Source organism: Schistocerca nitens, chromosome 12, assembly GCF_023898315.1.
Source record: "Schistocerca nitens isolate TAMUIC-IGC-003100 chromosome 12, iqSchNite1.1, whole genome shotgun sequence".
Taxonomy (NCBI): domain Eukaryota; kingdom Metazoa; phylum Arthropoda; class Insecta; order Orthoptera; family Acrididae; genus Schistocerca; species Schistocerca nitens.
This window is the reverse complement of record NC_064625.1, coordinates 26769124-26788868: the sequence shown is the minus strand read 5'-3', so window position 1 is coordinate 26788868 and position 19745 is coordinate 26769124. Positions and strand designations below refer to the sequence as shown.

Sequence of the window (19745 nt, the reverse complement as noted above, 5' to 3'; positions counted from 1 at the left end):
TATTTCATGTGGCTTTGCTTATCTGTTAGCACTGACAGCTGTAATGCGAACGCCACTGCTCTCAGTCGTTAAGTGAAGAACGTTGGCCACTGCATTGTCTTCGGTGAGAAGTAATGCTGAAATTTGGTATACTTGACACTGAATATTGAATTCCCTAACGATTTCTGATATGGAATGTCCCGTGCATGTGGCTCCAATTACCTTTCTGTGTTTCAGAGGCTGTTAATTCCCATTGTGCAGCCATGGTCGTGTCGGAAACCATTTTGCATGAATCGTGCTCAGTACAGATGACAGCTCCGCCAATGCACTGACCTTTTATACCTTATGTTAACAATAACGCTATGACCTGTATACGTGCATATGACTATCCCGTGACTTTTCATCTCAGCGTATGTTGTACTGTTTGGTCCAGGTGTTCGAAACTATGTAATTTGCACTTCTATCTGAGCTGCAGATCATTCTTGTAGACAGCGTGGATGAGAGAGCCTTAACACAAGTTTTCTAATTGTTGATGCTCTTATTAGCATAAGATTACTAATTAGATAAAGCTCAAGTGTTTCACAGGAACTGCTTTTCTTACATCTATGGGATATGAATTTGCTAATTTGTACATGCATTAGAACCTCTGTAAGTTGTGTTGCTGTGATTCACTTTTTTGTTCTGACTATTTTTATAACTGTCCGTAGATGAAGATGTGTGTCCGTAGATGAAAATGATGTGTGCCTGTTCTGCACAAAAAAGAGAGCATTCACTATGTTGTTCATTGTTGTAACTTGTGATGGCAGTTCAAACAGCGTAACGATTTCTCGCAGGGTTTCTGGGTGCCCACGTGCCACACAAGCTGCAATGTGAGTTCTACAATCGATCGTCCTGCATTAGCCAGGGCTTCGGCTGCGATGCTGTCCAGGAGTGTGCAGTGCCGGACGCTGGGAAGAACAACTACTGCTACGTCGTCTGGAGCAACAACAGCTTGGGTGAAATTGTCGTCTCCCTCAAGGTGACTCCTTTTGTTCTCTTGCAGGTGTGAGCTTTTCTTGTCCCAGAGGACAATTATGTCAGAAGAGTGCTTTTTTTGTTCCTTGCTTCTCTAGTTGTGTTACACGTGATACATGAGGTAGCCTTGTTGCAGGGTTTAGAAGCAATTGAGAGAAGCTAAGTTAATACAGAATGAGATTTTCACTCTGCAGCGGAGTGTGCGCTGATATGAAACTTCTACATCTACATCTACATCTACATTCATACTCCGCAAGCTACTTCCTGGCAGATTAAAACTGTGCGCCCGACCGAGACTCGAACTCGGGACCTTTGCCTTTCGCGGGCAAGTGCTCTACCATCTGAGCTACCGAAGCACAACTCACGCCCGGTACTCACAGGAGACGAGATACTGGCAGAAGTAAAGCTGTGAGTACCGGGCATGAGTCGTGCTTCGGTAGCTCAGATGGTAGAGCACTTGCCCGCGAAAGGCAAAGGTCCCGAGTTCGAGTCTCGGTCGGGCACACAGTTTTAATCTGCCAGGAAGTTTCATAAGTTAATACAGCTTGTGAGATTGAGATGCAAGGTATATGAAGGGTCGGCCAGTGGCGTATATAAAATTCCGTGTACATGTGGTAAAGTTTATGTTGGAACAACAAAAAGAAGCGTAAATACACAGTTAAAAGAACACAGAAGTCTTTGCCGATTAGGAAAAACAGATAAATCGGCTGTAGCAGAACACGCTTTTCAGCCAGGAAATCATCGAGTGAAGTTTTCCGAAACAAAAATTTTATCTACGACAACGAACTATTACCCACGGCTTTGTAGAGAAGCAATTGAAATATATAAACATAGGGATAATTTTAATCGGAAAGAAGAGACCATGAAACTTAGTGATATTTGGACAGTAGCACTACAGAATTGCTAGACAGTTTTATCCGTGACGAGATTACGATCGATAGTTAAGTTTTTTCTCTGACAAAGATTATCTCTGCATATCACGTGTAACTCTGGTCTCGCCCACTTTCTACGATATGTAAGTCGCTCTCAGACGTCCGACCCGTCAGTCGGCAAGACTCACCGGAGGAGAAACACCCCTCTGAAGATGTCCAGCGCAGCTCTGGACAAAACGTTAGGAGCTGAAGAGTTTCATGGACCACGACCTTACATCCCGGAAGGTTTACCAGAAGATATATGAAGGGTAACCATAAAGCTTTAATTACCACCTCAGAACATTCCAGCTGAGATCCTGAAAATTGGTGATGGTGTTAGTCCTGTTCTACATATATAAGTGCGACACATTTTTTTCCGATGTGGGTGACTTGGCAGAAAACTCAGTTACTGAGGTTCGTATTTTGCTGATCGCGAAATGTTTTGTGCCAAAAACCACCTCCTCATCACTCTGAAAATGGCTATTACAACATTTTTTTCATCCAAGGAAAGACGAAGAAGTAATTCGCTGCCACGTCAGGAGAATCTCGGATGAGGTAAATTTTAGAGGGTAAAGAAGCAACATGGGTGTTTGTGTCTGTTTCTGCAGAATGAGCTGGAACACTGCCGTGGAGCAAACACATGCCCTCGAAGCCAAAAAACACTCGGCATCACCTTGTCAGATGATGGTTGGGACTTAACTTTTTTTCGATGTGGTACAACATGATAAAACGTTGTAGTATCTGTGCTGTTCAGAAGTACGCCGGCCGGTGTGGCCTTGCGGTTCTAGGCGCTTCAGTCTGGAACCGCGTGACCGCTACGGTCGCAGGTTCGAATCCTGCCTGGGGCGTGGATGTGTGTGATGTCCTTAGGTTAGTTAGGTTTAAGTAGTTCTAACTTCTAGGGGGCTGATGACCCCAGAAGTTAAGTCCCATAGTGCTCAGAGCCATCAGAAGTACGATGCGAAGTTCCTCTGGACATGCATGCTTGTGCAAAGAAACTGGCACTGCAGTGACTATAACTGTTATGAAATGTATTCATATCTGCGAATATGAGCAACCATTTGCTGTATAATGGAATGACGACAATGAAAATTTGTGCTGGTCTGGAACCTCCTCGAGATAAGTGGGAAATCTTAGTTTGAGTCCCTGTCCAGCATAAATCTTCATTGTTGTCATTCCATTATACAACTGATTGTTATTCATATTCGCAAATGTGAATATATTTCATGTATTAACTTTTTTCAGTTGTAGTGGGCTGACATTTTTACTGCTTTCTTTACTGCTTTGTGTTAGAATAGTGGTGATTATTAGGTGGCCAAAGAATTGGAATTGGCCTGAGCCACCTGCAACATTTCTGCTGCTGCCTCAGTTTGGCACGATTTTTAGTTGGTTATGAACACAGATGGGTGAATTTAAAATTGTTGGTTGCTAAACAGCTTGATCATCAGCTTCCTTTCTCAATATTGAAATACTTTTGTACGATTAGTCACTCTTGTTTAAACAAAAAGCAAAGGCTGTGTGATTCCAACAACAGCCATAAAAAATTTAACATGCATTCTGTGGTATATCTGTTCATATCACTGTCATATGTTAATAGTATTAATGAAACAGTGGATGGCGTAAGGACGGCTGGTTGAATGCAGACCGAATGGGATGCATCAGTCACTCAAAAATATATTAAAATATTAATCCGATTAAATTGGACAGAAGCCCTGATGCCACACAGAATTTCAACAATTTTCTTGCTATTGTCTCCTCATTGCATAAAATTAAGGGTAAGTCCCTCCTGTCAGCATACAAAATGCACAGCACTAAATTGTGACGCATTGCAATTATTACACCTCAAACACTGCCATAAGGTGACACTTTGTACTGTGAGAGATAAGCAGTGTCATTGGGCAGTGTCCAATACGAAAGCAACTGAGGAAGTGCGCCAAGATTGAATAGTTAGGTTGACTGACTGGAGCTTGTCTGTTGGGATGTTTCCAGCCACTGTCTTTCCTACTAATGTATCAGCCATGACACAGCAGCCTCGGGTGAACGCTGTGCTGAGTTACAGTGTTTCCCTGGCAGACTGCTTTAGCTATTCATTGAGCTTCCTTGTTACCCTCGATTCCAGAGTATCCAAGTGCCCAGCGAAAGGCCACTTTCTTCCGCCTTAGCGAGAAGTGTATAGTGTCCTGTACCATCTAAACTACCCCATCTCCTGGTTGCATTTGCTGAATTGCATGTACGGCACCGAGAAAGTCATTCCCTTGACCACAAAATCTCATCTGCTCCAGTGCCTTCTTGACCACCCACAGCTCTGCGTAGTATGCCAAGAAATGGCTCGTTGGTGGATTTTAACGGTAAGATGATGGGAGGTAACAGAGCTGCTGACACTGTCCTGTTACTTAGGTCCACCTTGTGCTCATCTATACTCCAATAAAATGCTGTTAAAAACCTTTTTCTAAAACTGTAGGTATAGTTTTGATGTTATTGTACTCTGTCATGTCCAACTTAAATGTGGACCTAGCAATCTTCTGGGGAGTTGTGAGCCTTGACAGTCATGTTCAGGATGTGCGAGGTATCGAAAACTGATTCATAACTAATGGAATCAAAAACTGATTCGTAATGGATTTTCACTTTTTCCAATGTGGTATGGCAGTCTTCTACGGTTCTTCACAGAGAGACAGTCTGTCACTTCGTGATTCAGAGTGGAAATTTAAGTGCCACCTAACCACCATATCATATGTTGGTGCACTGTTGCCATACACATCCACAAACTCAGTAATGATTTTTGGTGAGTAATTCCATGTCTAATATAGAAGATCACTTTGGATTCTGTAGAAATATTGGAACACGTGAGGCAATACTGACCCTACGACTTATCTTAGAAGCTAGATTAAGGAAAGGCAAACCTACGTTTACCGTATTTACTCGAATCTAAGCCGCACCTGAAAAATGAGACTCGAAATCAAGGAAAAAAAATTTTCCCGAATCTAAGCCGCACCTGAAATTTAATACTCGAAATTCAAGGGGAGAGAAAAGTTTTAGGCCGTCCCCAAATTGAAACAAAGTTGGTCTATTGTAATATGAGAGACAATAGGTCGAATCAATGACGATACAGCTACAGTAGTTTGGTTCGAGTCATAAGCTTAGCAGTTAAGGTTCACCAGGTAGCCATTGCTATGCGTCAGGCACTCCGTCCATATTTATACGGGTACCCTTCCTTTTTCACGTGCTTCGTCTGGTTTGAATTGAGTGCTTATTTTTCTTTGATCTGATAAGGGCCGTATTCTTTGTTATAGGTGTTTACGTCACTCTAAGTTGAAAATGCATTACTGAACTGTGTCATGCATTGTTTGACGCATTCTGATAGTGCGTGTTTACGGCCTGTCGCCGCTCGCGGCATGGCTTGCTTTTGTGCGCGCTACCGCCGCTTACAATTAAAATGAGAGGAATTGTCTCATTAGCGAAACAATGGCAAGAGACTGCTATTTGTTGTTAATTACACTACTGCTTTCTTTGATAATGATCAACAAGAACCAAATAATAGACTGCGTATGATAGATGATGTTCTGAACGAAAGTTTAGAGAAAATTTTTCTCCGATTGAAAATCGTTGCAGGCGCCTCTTTAGTTCATTACATTCTGCACAGAAATTAGAGTCATCTTAGATTTAAAAATCTAGTCAATTGCCGTGCTTCATTTCTGACTTTATCACTATTAGGCATAAGAATAATACGAATATAAACATGACATGATTGTATATTCTTCAACGTTTGCTGTTGTCTCACTCTAGTTTCGTAGTTTATTAGGCAGACAGGATTTAAATGAGATAGCAGCAAACACGAAAGAATACGTGGCAAAATGTTTATATTCGTATTATTCTTATGGTGAAGAGAATACTGCATGTGATTCACAATTCATAAAAGTTCCTATTAGCAACCATCTCTTCTCACAGGAAGGAAAAAATTCAGAACGTAGAGTTGGCCATATTGACAAACATCCCAAACAGTCTTGCCAGTCGGATCTTCGTAGTACATTGAAATGCTGCTACATTCAAAGATGAACAATACGGAAGTTGTATTTACTTCGTTGGATAATGTACCAAAATGCAGTGGTCGAAACTCGGGGCGGAGGGAAAAAGCTCGTCTTCCACCCTTTTTTTTAAATTTATTTACTGACGTAGAGGTTTTGGTGCCAGTATTTATCTTTGTGCCTACAAAGCATGCCATTGTAGCGCTACATATATTTGACGGTAGAAGTGAGTTGTGACGGCACCCACCAACATTTTTCAGAACTTCTGCTTGCTTTGCACTCGATTCTAAGCCGCAGGTGGTTTTTGGATTACAAAAAACCGGGAAAAAAATGCGGCTTAGATTCGAGTAAATACGGTATAGCACTTGTAGACTTAATAGAGAAAGCTTTTGACAATGTTGACTGGAATACTCTCTTTCAAATTCTGAGGGTGGCAGGGGTAAAATACAGGGAGCGAAAGGCTATTTACAATTTGTACAGAAACCAGATGGCAGCTATAGGAGTCGAGGGGTATGAAAGGGAAGCAGTGGTTGGGAAGGGAGTGAGGCGGGTTTGTAGCCTCTCCCCGATGTTATTCAGTCTGTATATTGAGCAAGCAGTGAAGGAAACAAAAGAAAAGTTTGGAGTAGGTATTAAAATCCATGGAGAAGAAATAAAAGCTTTGAGGTTCGCCGATGACATTGTAATTCTGTCAGAGACAGCAAAGTAAGACTTTTATCCATTGTGGATGTGGAGCACTGCGACTGTGGTGTGAACAGGTTTTCAGAAATTACTGCAACCAGTCGCCTTTTATGTAGATGTATTTTATTTAACCATGACCGGTTTCGAGCTGCCTAGCAACTCATCATCAGATGGTGTATACATTTAGTGCTTTTTTGTACCCATTGTGTGGGTGGTTGAGTATCTGTGGCTCGCTGTATATTCCGAGGATCCTTCCACATCGTCAACTCTGCGAGACAGTTATAAACTAACTGGATCAACAATGGGCTGAGGGTCCAGAGACTGACTTGCAAAGTCATCATGATCGATCCCAAACAATCTTCGCTTGTAGTTTTCATCCCGTCAATGTCTATAGCTGTAGTCGGTTGGTAGAATAGTCGCCTCCTGATAAATCTTCAGTTTCACCGATACTTCTGCAGCTGTGAATGTCCCTTATCAAAAGTAAGCAATTTCCAGATGAAACTTTCAGTCAAAACAGTCAGATGACTTGTACATGTACACTTCTACCTTATTTTTGATACAGTGAAAGTACATACATTACGAATGAACTGATTCTAGTGAAATTTGATTTCCAAAACATCGGAGAACAAAATAATGAACTACGAAATATATCAACCATAGAGTTTACTCTATGAACTACGAAATATATCAACCATAGAGTTTACTCTATGGTTGATATATTTCGTAGTTCATTATTTTGTTCTCCGATGTTTTGGAAATCAAATTTCACTAGAATCAGTTCATTCGTAATGTATGTACTTTCACTGTATCAAAAATAAGGTAGAAGTGTACATGTACAAGTCATCTGACTGTTTTGACTGAAAGTTTCATCTGGAAATTGCTTACTTTTGATAAGGGACATTCACAGCTGCAGAAGTATCGGTGAAACTGAAGATTTATCAGGAGGCGACTATTCTACCAACCGACTACAGCTATAGACATTGACGGGATGAAAACTACAAGCGAAGATTGTTTGGGATCGATCATGATGACTTTGCAAGTCAGTCTCTGGACCCTCAGCCCATTGTTGATCCAGTTAGTTTATAACTGTCTCGCAGAGTTGACGATGTGGAAGGATCCTCGGAATATACAGCGAGCCACAGATACTCAACCACCCACACAATGGGTACAAAAAAGCACTAAATGTATACACCATCTGATGATGAGTTGCTAGGCAGCTCGAAACCGGTCATGGTTAAATAAAATACATCTACATAAAAGGCGACTGGTTGCAGTAATTTCTGAAAACCAGAGACAGCAAAGGACTTGAAAGGAATGGATAGTGTCTTGAAGGGAGGATAGAAGATGAACATCAACAAAAGCAAAACAAGGATAATGGAATGTAGTCAAATTAAGTTGGGTGATGTTGAGGGAATTAGATTAGGAAATGATACACTTAAAGTAGTAAAGGAGTTTTGCTATTTGGGGAGCAAAATAACTGATGATGGTCGAAGTAGAGAGGATATAAAATGTAGACTGGCAATGGCAAGGAAAGCGTTTCTGAAGAAGAGAAATTTGTTAACATTGAGTATAGATTTAAGTGTCAGGAAGCCGTTTTTGAAAGTATTTGTATGGAGTGTAGCCATTTATGGAAGTGAAACATGGACGATAAATAGTTTAGACAGGAAGAGAATAGAAGCTTTCGAAATGTGGTGCTACAGAAGAATGCTGAAGATTAGATGGGTAGATCACATAACTAATGAGGAGGTATTGAATAGAATTGGGGAGAAGAGAAGTTTGTGGCACAACTCGACTAGAAGAAGGGATCAGTTGGTAGGACATGTTCCGAGGCATCAAAGTATCACCAATTTAGTATTGGAGGGCAGCATGGAGGGTAAAAATCATAGAGGGAGACCAAGAGATGAATACACCAAGCAGATTCAGAAGGATTTAGATTGCAGTAAGTACTGGGAGATGAAGCAGCTTGCACAGGATAGAGTAACATGGGGAGCTGCATCAAACCAGTCTCAGGACTGAAGACCACAACAACAACAACAACAACAACAACAACATATAGAAAATGAAAACTACAGGCTATACCATTTTGCTTTGGCTCCACTAGTGGTGAGCTACAGTACTGCGGCGTATGGATATTGAAGTGTACCAGGGCTGTATATGTTCCTAGTAACAGACAAAAAATCTAATTACTCAATTTTAAGTATATGACATGGTAATTAAAACTTCATGGCTGTCCTTCACATGTCAACAGAATGATCTGTTTGTTCCATGTTTTCCACACTAGTGTATTTGGCTTACATAAGATAAAACACGGTGGCTGCATTATGAACTAAAGCAGCAGTTGTGTCGATGGTGAAATTTAGATTCTACAGGGCATGTCTGGAAAGTAAGTACTGATGGGAAAAAAACTCATAAAAACATTTTTTCAAACAAAAATCTGTTTTTACAAGAAAGAATCTATGGCAGAAAAATCTGAACACCATGATAAAATTAATGCAGAATAATTAAATTTTGGGAATACATTTGTCTAGGTAATGTATTTAAGTGATTAATGTTCCAAGATCCACAGGTTAATGTAAGCTGAGAAATGCTGGTACATTAATAGCCAGTGTAACCATCAGAATATTGTTTGCAAGCATACAATCGTGCATGCATTATGTTGTACTGGTTAGATGTCTAGTTTGAGGGAAGGAGTTCCGGATGTCAGTTTGAGGGAAGGAGTTCCACGTCTGGTCCACTCGGTTGGTCAATACAGGGACGGTCGATGCTGGGTGTGGATGACACTGCGTTGTCGTCCGACGGTGTCCCTTACGTGCTCTATTGGAGACAAATCTGACGATCGAGCAGGTCGAGGCAATGTGCTGACACGCTGTAGAGCATGTTGGTTTACAACAGCAGTATATGGGGAGCATTGTCCTTTTAGAAAAGACCCTTCAGAATGCTGTCCATTCGTGGCAGCGCAACATGTCAAATCACCAGATTGATGTACAAATTTACAGGCGGGGTGTGTGAGATAACCACGAGAGTGTTCCTGTTGTCACACGAAATCGTGCACTCGACCATATTGCACCACGTAGGTCCAGTGTGTCTAGGCTGCAGGCTACGTTGCAGGGGCGCACCTGACCTATTCCTAACACACACACGGCCATCACTGGCACCGGGGCAGAAACAGCTTTCATCAAAAAACACAACAGACCTCTACTCTGCCCTCCGATGAGCTCTCACTTGACACCACAGGAGTCAAGTGGCGGCGGTTTGGGGTCCGTGGAATGCACGCTACAGGGTATATGGCTCAGAGCTGTCATTGAAGTAACTGATTTGTACCAGTTCATTGTGTCTCTGTGGTGCCAACTGCTGCTCGAGTTGCTGCTGCAGACAGAGTACAATGTGCCAGAGCCCTATGCTGAACAAGACCGTCTTCCCTCTCGGTGGTTCCACTTGGTCGCCCAGAGTTTGGTAAATTAACAGATATTCCAGAACATCCTTCATACAATAGAGATACTTGTCTTAGCGTAAATTCGAAGTAATTTTCTATATTACATTGAAAAATAAATTACACTAGTTTCCACTCGTAGTTCTACAGTATAAAGTTTCTGAAGATATTTGCGTCATGAACTGCAACAGGACAGTGCAGGTGGTGTTGATCCATTTATAATAATATTTATTTGAATACACACAACATTACGAGCTACACAAACTTAGAATCACAAACTTGTCGAGAATTAATGATTTTACCTTTGTATGGAACCACAGTCGTATAAAATCTTTTGAAAGATGTAACCTCCGTATGACTTTAGAACTGGTTTTATTTCACAATCTAGATTTTGGCCTTAGGCCATTATCAAGTGTTACAAGTATTATAAATCATTAGACTCAAGTAGAACCCAAGTCATAGTTAAAACATGTGCCTTCGGTTACATAAATGAATTTTGTCAAAAATAATTTGCGTAATATGTTAATTTACTGGCAGTTAGCATGACTGAGTATGGTTGTGGAATTTTTCCAACAATGGCCTAAGGTCGAAATCTAGATTGTGAAATAAAACCTGTTCTGCTGTCAAATGGCAGTTATATCTTTCATCGAGAATTGATGTGGATGGAGAACATGTTCTTTGTGGCCACCACTTTGCTGCTGTAGCTGTTCAGGACAAACACTCACACTCCGCACTACTTGCTGTCACAGAGCTTCACTTCCGTAACGTACACACTAAATTTCACTAGATCACGAGGATGCTGACGGAAGATTTGTTCTTTCAAATATCCCCACAAAAAATAAACACAGATTGATGTCGGACCTGTGAGGTAACCAAATTTGAACACATTGAAGACACTGAGGAAGGCTGTGAGACAACACTCTTTCCACCAAACGTTCTGTACGGAGTGTCGAGAACGACATTGGCTTTGTGTGGGCGAGCTTCGTCCTGCATAAACCACTGCATGTGCATTGGAAGTGGAGTGGTGTAAAATGCAGGAAGGAACTGCTTTTGTGACATGCCCATGTGCCATTCAGAATTGGATGTTTTGTTGGAAAAAGAAAGGTCCAGTTAATTGTGGCTTGATATGGCAGCCCAGACAGACACTTTTTGACCATAATTGTCCCTTTCATGAAATGTCACTTGACATTCAGGTGCCCAAAACGTCACATTTTGCTTACTGATCATGCCATTAATACAAATGTATGCCTTATTGAGGAATTCGTCCCCATCCCTCCGTGTTAACCAATTAGCAAACATATGCCTGTTTCCTTTCTGCTGATCAAGAACAGTATAGAGCACTGACGTTTTGTACTGAAGGTGACTTCTCGGAGCTGCCTTGCCACTCTCTCAGCTTCCACATTTTCAAATGATCGGATTTGAGACATATGTGGCCCTTCCAAACATTCAATTAATTTTAGATTCCCAATGCAACCTATAGGTCATGTTTTTAGTGGGAGCCCACGATGTGTTAAAATGTTGATGGAAACATCTCTGTGTAGTAATTTCACCCTTTGTTTCTCCATAAAGAACTAGCTGGGCCTCCTGTTGAGCCATTCCTTGTCTGCTGTGTTAATTGACTGATCTGAGCTGATCTCAGGCAAACTCTCCAGGAGCCATTACGACCGGGGTTTACAAATATGTCACTTTAGGATACTGACCATAAAATATATCAAATGGCTCAACATCTCGTGTACCAGCTTGTATTGAATTAGCAGATATAGGCAGTTTAATATACATCTACAAACAACTACTGAAGATATTCTCATGCAGTCAGCTAGCCTTGTACATTGCAAGCAATTGAGTCTACACTTCTAAGACCCTCTTACCGAGCAAGATGGTGCAGAGGTAAAACACTGGGCTTGTATTTGGGAGGATGGTACTTCAGTTGCTGTCCAGCCATCCAGATATGGCCTTTCCAGATTAACTGAAATCTTCAGTATTGCCCAACAACTCACAACTAAACTATCGCCTTCAGACCATATGTATTTTCATCCACATCCATACCCTGCAAACCACTTTGAAGTGCATGGCAGACAGTAATCTTGTCGTACGGGAATGATATGTAGGGGTTTGTAGTATATTTCTACAGTCATCATTTAGTGCCAATTTGTGAAACTTTGTATGTAGGCTTTTTCAGAACAGTTTGTGCCCATATTCCAGTGTCTGCTAATTTAGTTTTTTCAGCATCTCTGTGACATTCTCCCATGGGTCAGACAAATTTATGACAATTCGTGCTGCCTATTTCAGTATACATTCAATATCCACTATTAAACATTCTCACCACAATCAATACTTATTTATATTCATCGGCTTCACAAATTTGCAACCAAACTGCCACTTTCAACCTATTCTCTAGTCTGCCTGTATACTAAAGAGCAGGCAGTGTTTGTTGAGGGGGGTGGCTTTCCTGGAAAAACACTTTAACTGCACTACATATAGAGCAAGAATGTATTTCCTGTCTGGCATTGCAGTGCAATGTGCTGTAATTTACATAGATTCTGATCGTGTACATGTCTTGCATTAGTTATTCAAGTAACTAAGTTCTGTATCCCATAAATCGTGTTAATGCATTTAGTGGCAACTAAACGCTTCCTGGGCACATATGCACACTGCATCGCCACTGATGCTAAAGGTATGCTGCAAATAGGTCAATACAAGCTTGTGAAACAGCCTGTAGGTGCCACTTGTGATGAGTCGGGTAGGTAGGGTGGAGAATCGTTTGCTCGCTCTTCAGTTTGCAGGTGGGCTATACAGATTAGTCTGTCACAACAACCCACATCCCAAAACCTAATGTAGACAAAAGAAGAAGAAGAAGAGCCAATATTCTGTTCTGTTCCTGTTCCTGTTCGTGTTTATATTATTTCACACAGAACGAATTCTGCATCAGGTATCGGTAGGTCCAGCTGATGCATGTTTCCGAGCTTTTCCTAAATTGCTTAAATTTCGTTTCTTACTATTTAAGTTTTGAAATCTCATTAAGAAACTCAGTGGCTTTGCATGCAATATATGTGCATAAAAATATTTTAAAATATTTGTAGTTGTTGTGTCGAAAACTTTAATATTGACATATGTAACATTCGGGTTGTAATGACCTGACACACACGTGGTTACTCTGATGTCAAATATTTTATTGTTTTCTGTTATGTTTTATGATGATAATGATCTTCGTTGTACCAGCTTACTCTGAACAGTCAACAATACCTGTACCGTTACAACACTGGGGTTTTCCTTACTTTTTCCAAGAAATAGTTTAGCACTTTCCAGTTATTTGAATCTCAGTTTGATTCATGATACCATGGTAATTAGAATATTGAGTGATGTTGAAATGGAGGACTAGTAAATTTCTCAGCAGATGAAGGGACACTTTCTGAGTTTGAAGATGATGTCAGTAATGCATCTGAAACCAAGTTACCTAAGGACAGTAACGACAGTCCACAGCCTGTGCATAATAGTGTATGCCGACAGTCTTTCTTTTTCCTAAAAATGGGAATATAGAATGGCAGTTGCACTGACTGCTACAACATGGTTGCCTATCAGCTTAGAATGTCATCAAGAGTACTCCCGGGGTTACCAGGTACACAAACAACAGAATAAGATATGTAAAAATTCATTTCTATTAGTATCTTGTTCAGATCGTTGAAACGAAGTAATAAAGATATCAGCTATTGAAGGATAACAAGTTTATGGCCAACAATGAACAAACATTGATGATTCTGTTCTTCGCCCTATGAGGACCATTCAATAAGTAATGCAACACTTTTTTTCCTTGGACAATTTCGGTTGGTAATATGAGGAATTTGTTGTGGGACATCGTGGAATATTCCCACTTCAGCCCCTATAGTTTCATGAAGTTCTCTTGGGTGGTGGTGCTACATGTAGCCTTCAGACTGGCATCTGTAACAGAGGTGCATTCCAAGCAGAGATCTGTCATTGGATTTCTTTTGTCGGAAAACCAGAGCATCATAGATATTTATAGGTGCTGGCAAAAGGTCTGCAGTGACCTGTCGGTGAACGGAAGCACAGTGAGTCATTGAACGAGGCATCCATCATCATTGCAATGAGGTCACACAAACTTGTCCAACCTTTCTTGTGCTGTCCAGCCACACACAGTGGTGACTCTTGCAATCTTTGCACATGCAGACACACTAATTCGAGGTGATCAACAGATCACAAACAAACAACTCACAGGACATCCCTGTTGGTAGTGCTGACACTCTCACCAACCAGTTGGGGTAACCAAAGGTGTGTGCCAGCTATACCGTATTTACTCGAATCTAAGCCGCACTTTTTTTTCCGGTTTTGTTTCAATTTGGAGGTGCGGCCTACAGCTTTTCTCTCCCTTGAATTTCGAGTCTCAAATTTCAGGTGCGGCTTAGATTCGGGAAAATTTTTTTTCCTTGATGTTGGGTCTAATTTTTCATGTGCGGCTTGGATTCGAGTAAATACGGTATTTCTCGCTGCCTAACAGAAGACCATAAAGAGCAAAAAAGGACCGTCTGTGTGAAATTGCTCGCGCGTTTCGAGGCTGATCGTGACAATTTTTTGTCGAACATTACCACAGGTGATGAAATATGCGTTCATCACTTTGAACTGGAAACAAAACGGCAATCCATGGTGTGGCACCACACCACTCCTTCTCCGAAGTAGTAGTTCAAAGCCACATCACAAGCCGGTAAAGTCATGGCAACGGTGTTCTGGGATGCTGAACAGGTTTTTCTGTTTTGATGTCCTTCCTGATGGTGCTATGATCAACTGTGAAGTGTATAACGCTACCCTCAGGAAATTGAAGAAATGACTTCAGCATGTTTATTGTCACAAAAATGAAAATGAACTTCTCCTTGTCCATGGCAATGCAAGGCCTCACAAAAGTCCAAGCACCTGAGAGGAGCTCACAAAACTTCATTGGACTGTGCTTCCTCATCCACCCCACAGACTGGGTCTCACATCCTCTGACCTCCACGTGTTTGGCCCAATGAAGTATGCACTCTACAGGAAGCAGTATTTGTATGGTGCAGCAAGTCGTTGCCTCCGACATCGAGTAGTTGAGTGGTACCGTGCGGGCATACAGGCTCTCCCAGTAAGGTAACATAAGCCTGCAGCATTGAATGGCTATTTAGGTTGAAAAATAGTTGTTTTATAGCCAGTAGTGTGGGGAGTAATATGGTGTATTGTAACCACAAATAAAATCAACCTACTTTCAGGAAAAATGTGTTGCATTACTTATTGAATGCCGCTTGTATGTTGCATTCTTATTCCTTGCTAGTGCATATTGATCACATGAGGAATCTGCAAAAAGTTTGTGGGATTAGGATACTGAGTGGATCACATTTCGAGCAACCATGTCCAATGAAAAATTTTGTAAGATATTTGTGTCTTCTGTGATTTGATAAGAAATCCACCAAAGGAAAAAAAAAAATGATGTTCTGTTAAACTTTCTGCAATTCGCGGTATTTGGAAGTAGGTAGAATGTTATTATTTTCAACAATGTATTGGAATATAACAGTGCCAACAACTGCCCAAAAAAATGTATGTTACTGGAATTTTTTGGCAGTATTTTAATGTCAGGTCATTAATGTCAGGTCATATTGACCTGAACAGTGTATTTGTGCAGTAAAAGTGAACAGAAGAGCAAGGTTGAGGCAAATTCTGGGACAGTTCCTTTAAAACAGGATGGTCACTTTGCTTCCCTACCCTTTCCCAAGCTGAGCTTGTGCTCTTATGCTCAGTCCTTTGTGACCTCATCGTCAATGTGAAGCTAAACTTGAATTTCCCTTCTGTGATATGTAATGTGTAATGTCATCTCCTAATGCATATCACACCGAAATTTGTATTCACATTGTCATGACTTCCCACCTTGGAGAAAGTGCCAGTTACTGTATAGTTTCAACCATCTACATTTTTTCCTATTTTGTTCCCAAGTATCATTATAAAAACAAGCTATAATTATCACTCGATTTCCAGTTTATAACAGAAAATAAGATATTCTACTGTTATTAAAACCTGAAGAGATTTTGCTTACACCCTTGGGCTTTCCTGATTCAGGTTTTGCTGATTGCATGGGTAGTTGCTTGGAAATAGCAGTGGATGTAGGTGGTTGCTTGAAAACAGCGATGCATGGTACCCTGTCCCTACACTTGTCAAGCTGGGCTTTTTCTTGCTCTACCCAATTGGCAGTGAGATAATTCTTATCTTTCTATCTTATGCAGTGTACTGTTTTCTATGACCAGTTTATCTGTGGGTATTAAGTGGAGTTCAGTTGTCACAAGCGAAGTATAATTTCCTCGCTGTGTGTATAGTCTGATGTTTTTGCAATTAAAAAAAGATAGATTTTGTAAAATTGTGTATTGCCAATAAAAATGGGTGACTGATTGATTATCTTCTTTTTTCCTTACAACACAAATACAAAACATTTCATAATGCATAAGTTGTTCAGTGTGCGCGTGAACTGACCTGATTTTGTCCCATAAATGTTCAGTGGGATTCATGTTGTGTGATCTGGGTGGACAAACCATTTGCTCAGATTGTCCAGAATGTTTTTCGAACCAGTTGTGAACAATTGTCACACAGTGACATTGCGCATTATCATCCATAAAAATTCCATTGTTTGGGAACATGACGTCCAGGAAGGGCTGCAAATCACCTCGACGTAACCATTTCCAGTCAGTGGTTTTTTTTAGTTGGACCAGAGGACTCAATTCATTCAACATCAACACAGCCCGCATCGTTAAGGAGCCACCACCAGCTTGCATAATGCCTTAGTGATAACTTGGGTCTGTCGCTTCATGGTGCCTCCACCACACTTGAACACTACCCTCAGATTCTTACCAACAAAAATTGTGACTCATCTTACAGGCCACAGTTTTCCAGTCGTCTAGGGTCCAACCCGTATTGTCGTGAGCCCGGGAGAGGTGATGGAGGCGATGTGCTGTTAGCAAATGTACTCGCGATGGTCAGCAGCTGCTGTAGCCTATTAATGCCTAATTTTGCTGCACTGTCGTAATGGATACATTTGTTGTACATCCCACATCAATTTCTACAGTTATATGATGCGGTATTACTTGTCTGTTAGCACTGACAACTCTAAGAAAATGTCGCACTTCTCGGTTGATAGGGCCGTTGGCCACTGTGTTGTCCGTGGTGACAGGTGATACCTGAAATTTGGTAAACACGGCACACACTTAACACTGTGGATCTCAGAATATTGATTGCCCCAAGAATTTCCAACTTGGAATGTCCCATGCTTCTATCTCTGACTACCATTCCACATTCAGAGTCTGTTAATTCCCGTTGTGTGGCCATAATCTTGTCAAAAAACTTTTCACATGACAAATGACTGCCCTTTTTTACTTCGTGTATGCAATACTGCTGCCATCTGTATATGTGCATTTTGCTATCCCTCGGTTTTAGTCATCTCAGTGCATAAAAATGGAGACAGAAAGTAATTACAGAATCTATAAAATCTGCGCGTAACTATATACATATTGATGAAACAGTAAAAATTATGCCTGGAAGCACATACTGCAAGCTGTGACAGAATGTTGATGTTGCATTGTCAAACATAAATGCAGGCAACACTAAGTAGAGATCAAGGTTGCATAAGCAGAGTGAAATCTACACTCTGCATATTCGTACCAGTCTGTATTTGTGACATCACGCTACCTTGGCAGATTTTATGGTCAGATCCATTAGTATATTATCAGTAAGCCACAGATACATTAAACAATTGATCACCTGTGTATAAAACAGATTCAGATGTCAATTACTTAACAAATAAAGTAACGTGTTAAATAGTAAGTAAGAGAAAGTTCACAAAATGTTTGAAATTATGTTTAAAATTTGTACAATGTTACTAAGTGTTGTCGTTATGAAACACTAGATGAATATTGTGTGGATGATTTGCATTCTATTTTAAACAGAAGAAAGTTTTTCCTGCACCTCAGTGATGTGTAATATCTCCTCAAGTACGTGTCATACAATATATAATTTTACAGCTACATTCAGTGATGTACGCAGGTACTGTCTCCAAACCGTGTTGCGAATAGAGTTGGTACGAAAGAAGGAATGTCTGATGCTGAATTTTTACAACGTGAGCAGCAAAAATATATTAAGCAATAAACTTTTGTCTGTTCATCATTGTGTAGGGGGAGTCAGCTATAAAAATTTCCGTAAAGATTTGAAATTGGGTTTTAACTTCATTGTAAGTCACTAAGTGCTCTCATAGTGCACATAGTTTATACCTGTAATATTTGATTTATTGTGTTAAATCTTTAATACCACTTAATTTTAAAATTTTAAATTTGCTCAATAATTATATGAAATACTAAAAATCAAATTTTTGTTGCGCTGGAGGTTGTTAGACAGACAACCTGCAACTGATACCAGGTTCTGGCATAGTTGCTTAGTAACATGGATGATGATTTTATTGAACAACATTATAAAAAGTTAAAACAATTTTTAAATCTCAGCATTTGTCCGCTCTTCTACACCAGTAGTGATTTGGTACATAAGATTGAAGCTGTTGTAGCTATCCTTATAGAAAAATGTTTTGACATGTGCTACACTCTCACACATTGTGCTTCCATTACAGGGCTGCTTCTTAAGCAATGTACAGTGCCAGAACCGGACAGAGTGTGTGGAGCAGAACGAAAACCCGAATCACAATGTCTTCTTCTGCTGCTGCGAGAGAGACCTCTGCAACCACAACTTCAGCTGGCAGCCGCAACCTGCTCCACCTCGGCCCACTTCTTTCCCCCGTGAGTGACACAACTTTTGCAACAAATTCTTTTTATTCGTAACTTTTATATGCCGCTTCGTTTACCTGCGTCTAGATCCATATTCTGCAAATCACCGTGTATTGCATTGCAGGTGGGAACATCCCACTGTAAAGCATATTAGGGTTTTTTTTTGTGCTCCATTCGTGTATTGAGTGTGGGAAATATGTCTGCCCAAATACCTCTGTGCACACTGTAACTAATCTAATCTTGTCTTTGCTGTCCCCACGGGAGTGATACATAGAAGGCTGTAATATGTTCCTGGATTCATCACTTTGGGAGGCTCGTTCAGTAAGTCCTTAGAAAAAGAGAGAACAAGAAGTCATTTTCAGAAATTACAAAGTTTGAAAACTAAAATAATATCGCTGTTGGTCAAATCTTATGAATATGGTTGATGTTGCAATGATTCGAACCTTTAATTCCATAATTTTGGCCATCAAAACTGTATAGGTGTGCGCCCATACACTGTTGTGATGGAAGAGGATATTTTTCTTTCTCAAACGAGGATGTTTTTTAAGGTTTTTTCACTCAACTGGTTCACTGACGCATAATGCTCTCCAGTTATAGTTTGTCCCTTTTTCAAGTAATTGACACAGATGATTCCAAGTGCATCACAAAAAAATGTGGCCATCACATTGTCAGCCAATTTCACCATCTTCGCCTTCATAAATCCACTGTTTTGATTGTTCCTTAGTCTCTGGAGTGAAGTATTGTATCCACGTTTCATCCACAGTTCCATATTAATGCAGAAACCCGATAGGATTTCAACAGAAAAGTATCGAAACAGTCTCAGCATTGACCGTACGGTCGCATTTATTCTCCAGTGAGAGTAAATCCAGACCAGTCTTGCCGAGATATTTTCCAAACATTATTTTTTGTGCAAAATTGAAAACAC

General features: G+C 40.5%; 1 protein-coding gene across 1 annotated transcript in view; it reads left to right on the top strand.

Moving 5' to 3' along the window:
- The window catches only part of LOC126214851 (activin receptor type-2A), a 109814-nt gene that overhangs the window by 30374 nt on the left and 59695 nt on the right, over positions 1 to 19745 (top strand). Inside the window, exons 2-3 of the mRNA XM_049941486.1 lie at positions 813 to 997; positions 18667 to 18832. Coding sequence (XP_049797443.1) covers positions 813 to 997; positions 18667 to 18832 — 351 coding nt within the window. The remainder of the gene's footprint in view (positions 1 to 812; positions 998 to 18666; positions 18833 to 19745) is intronic.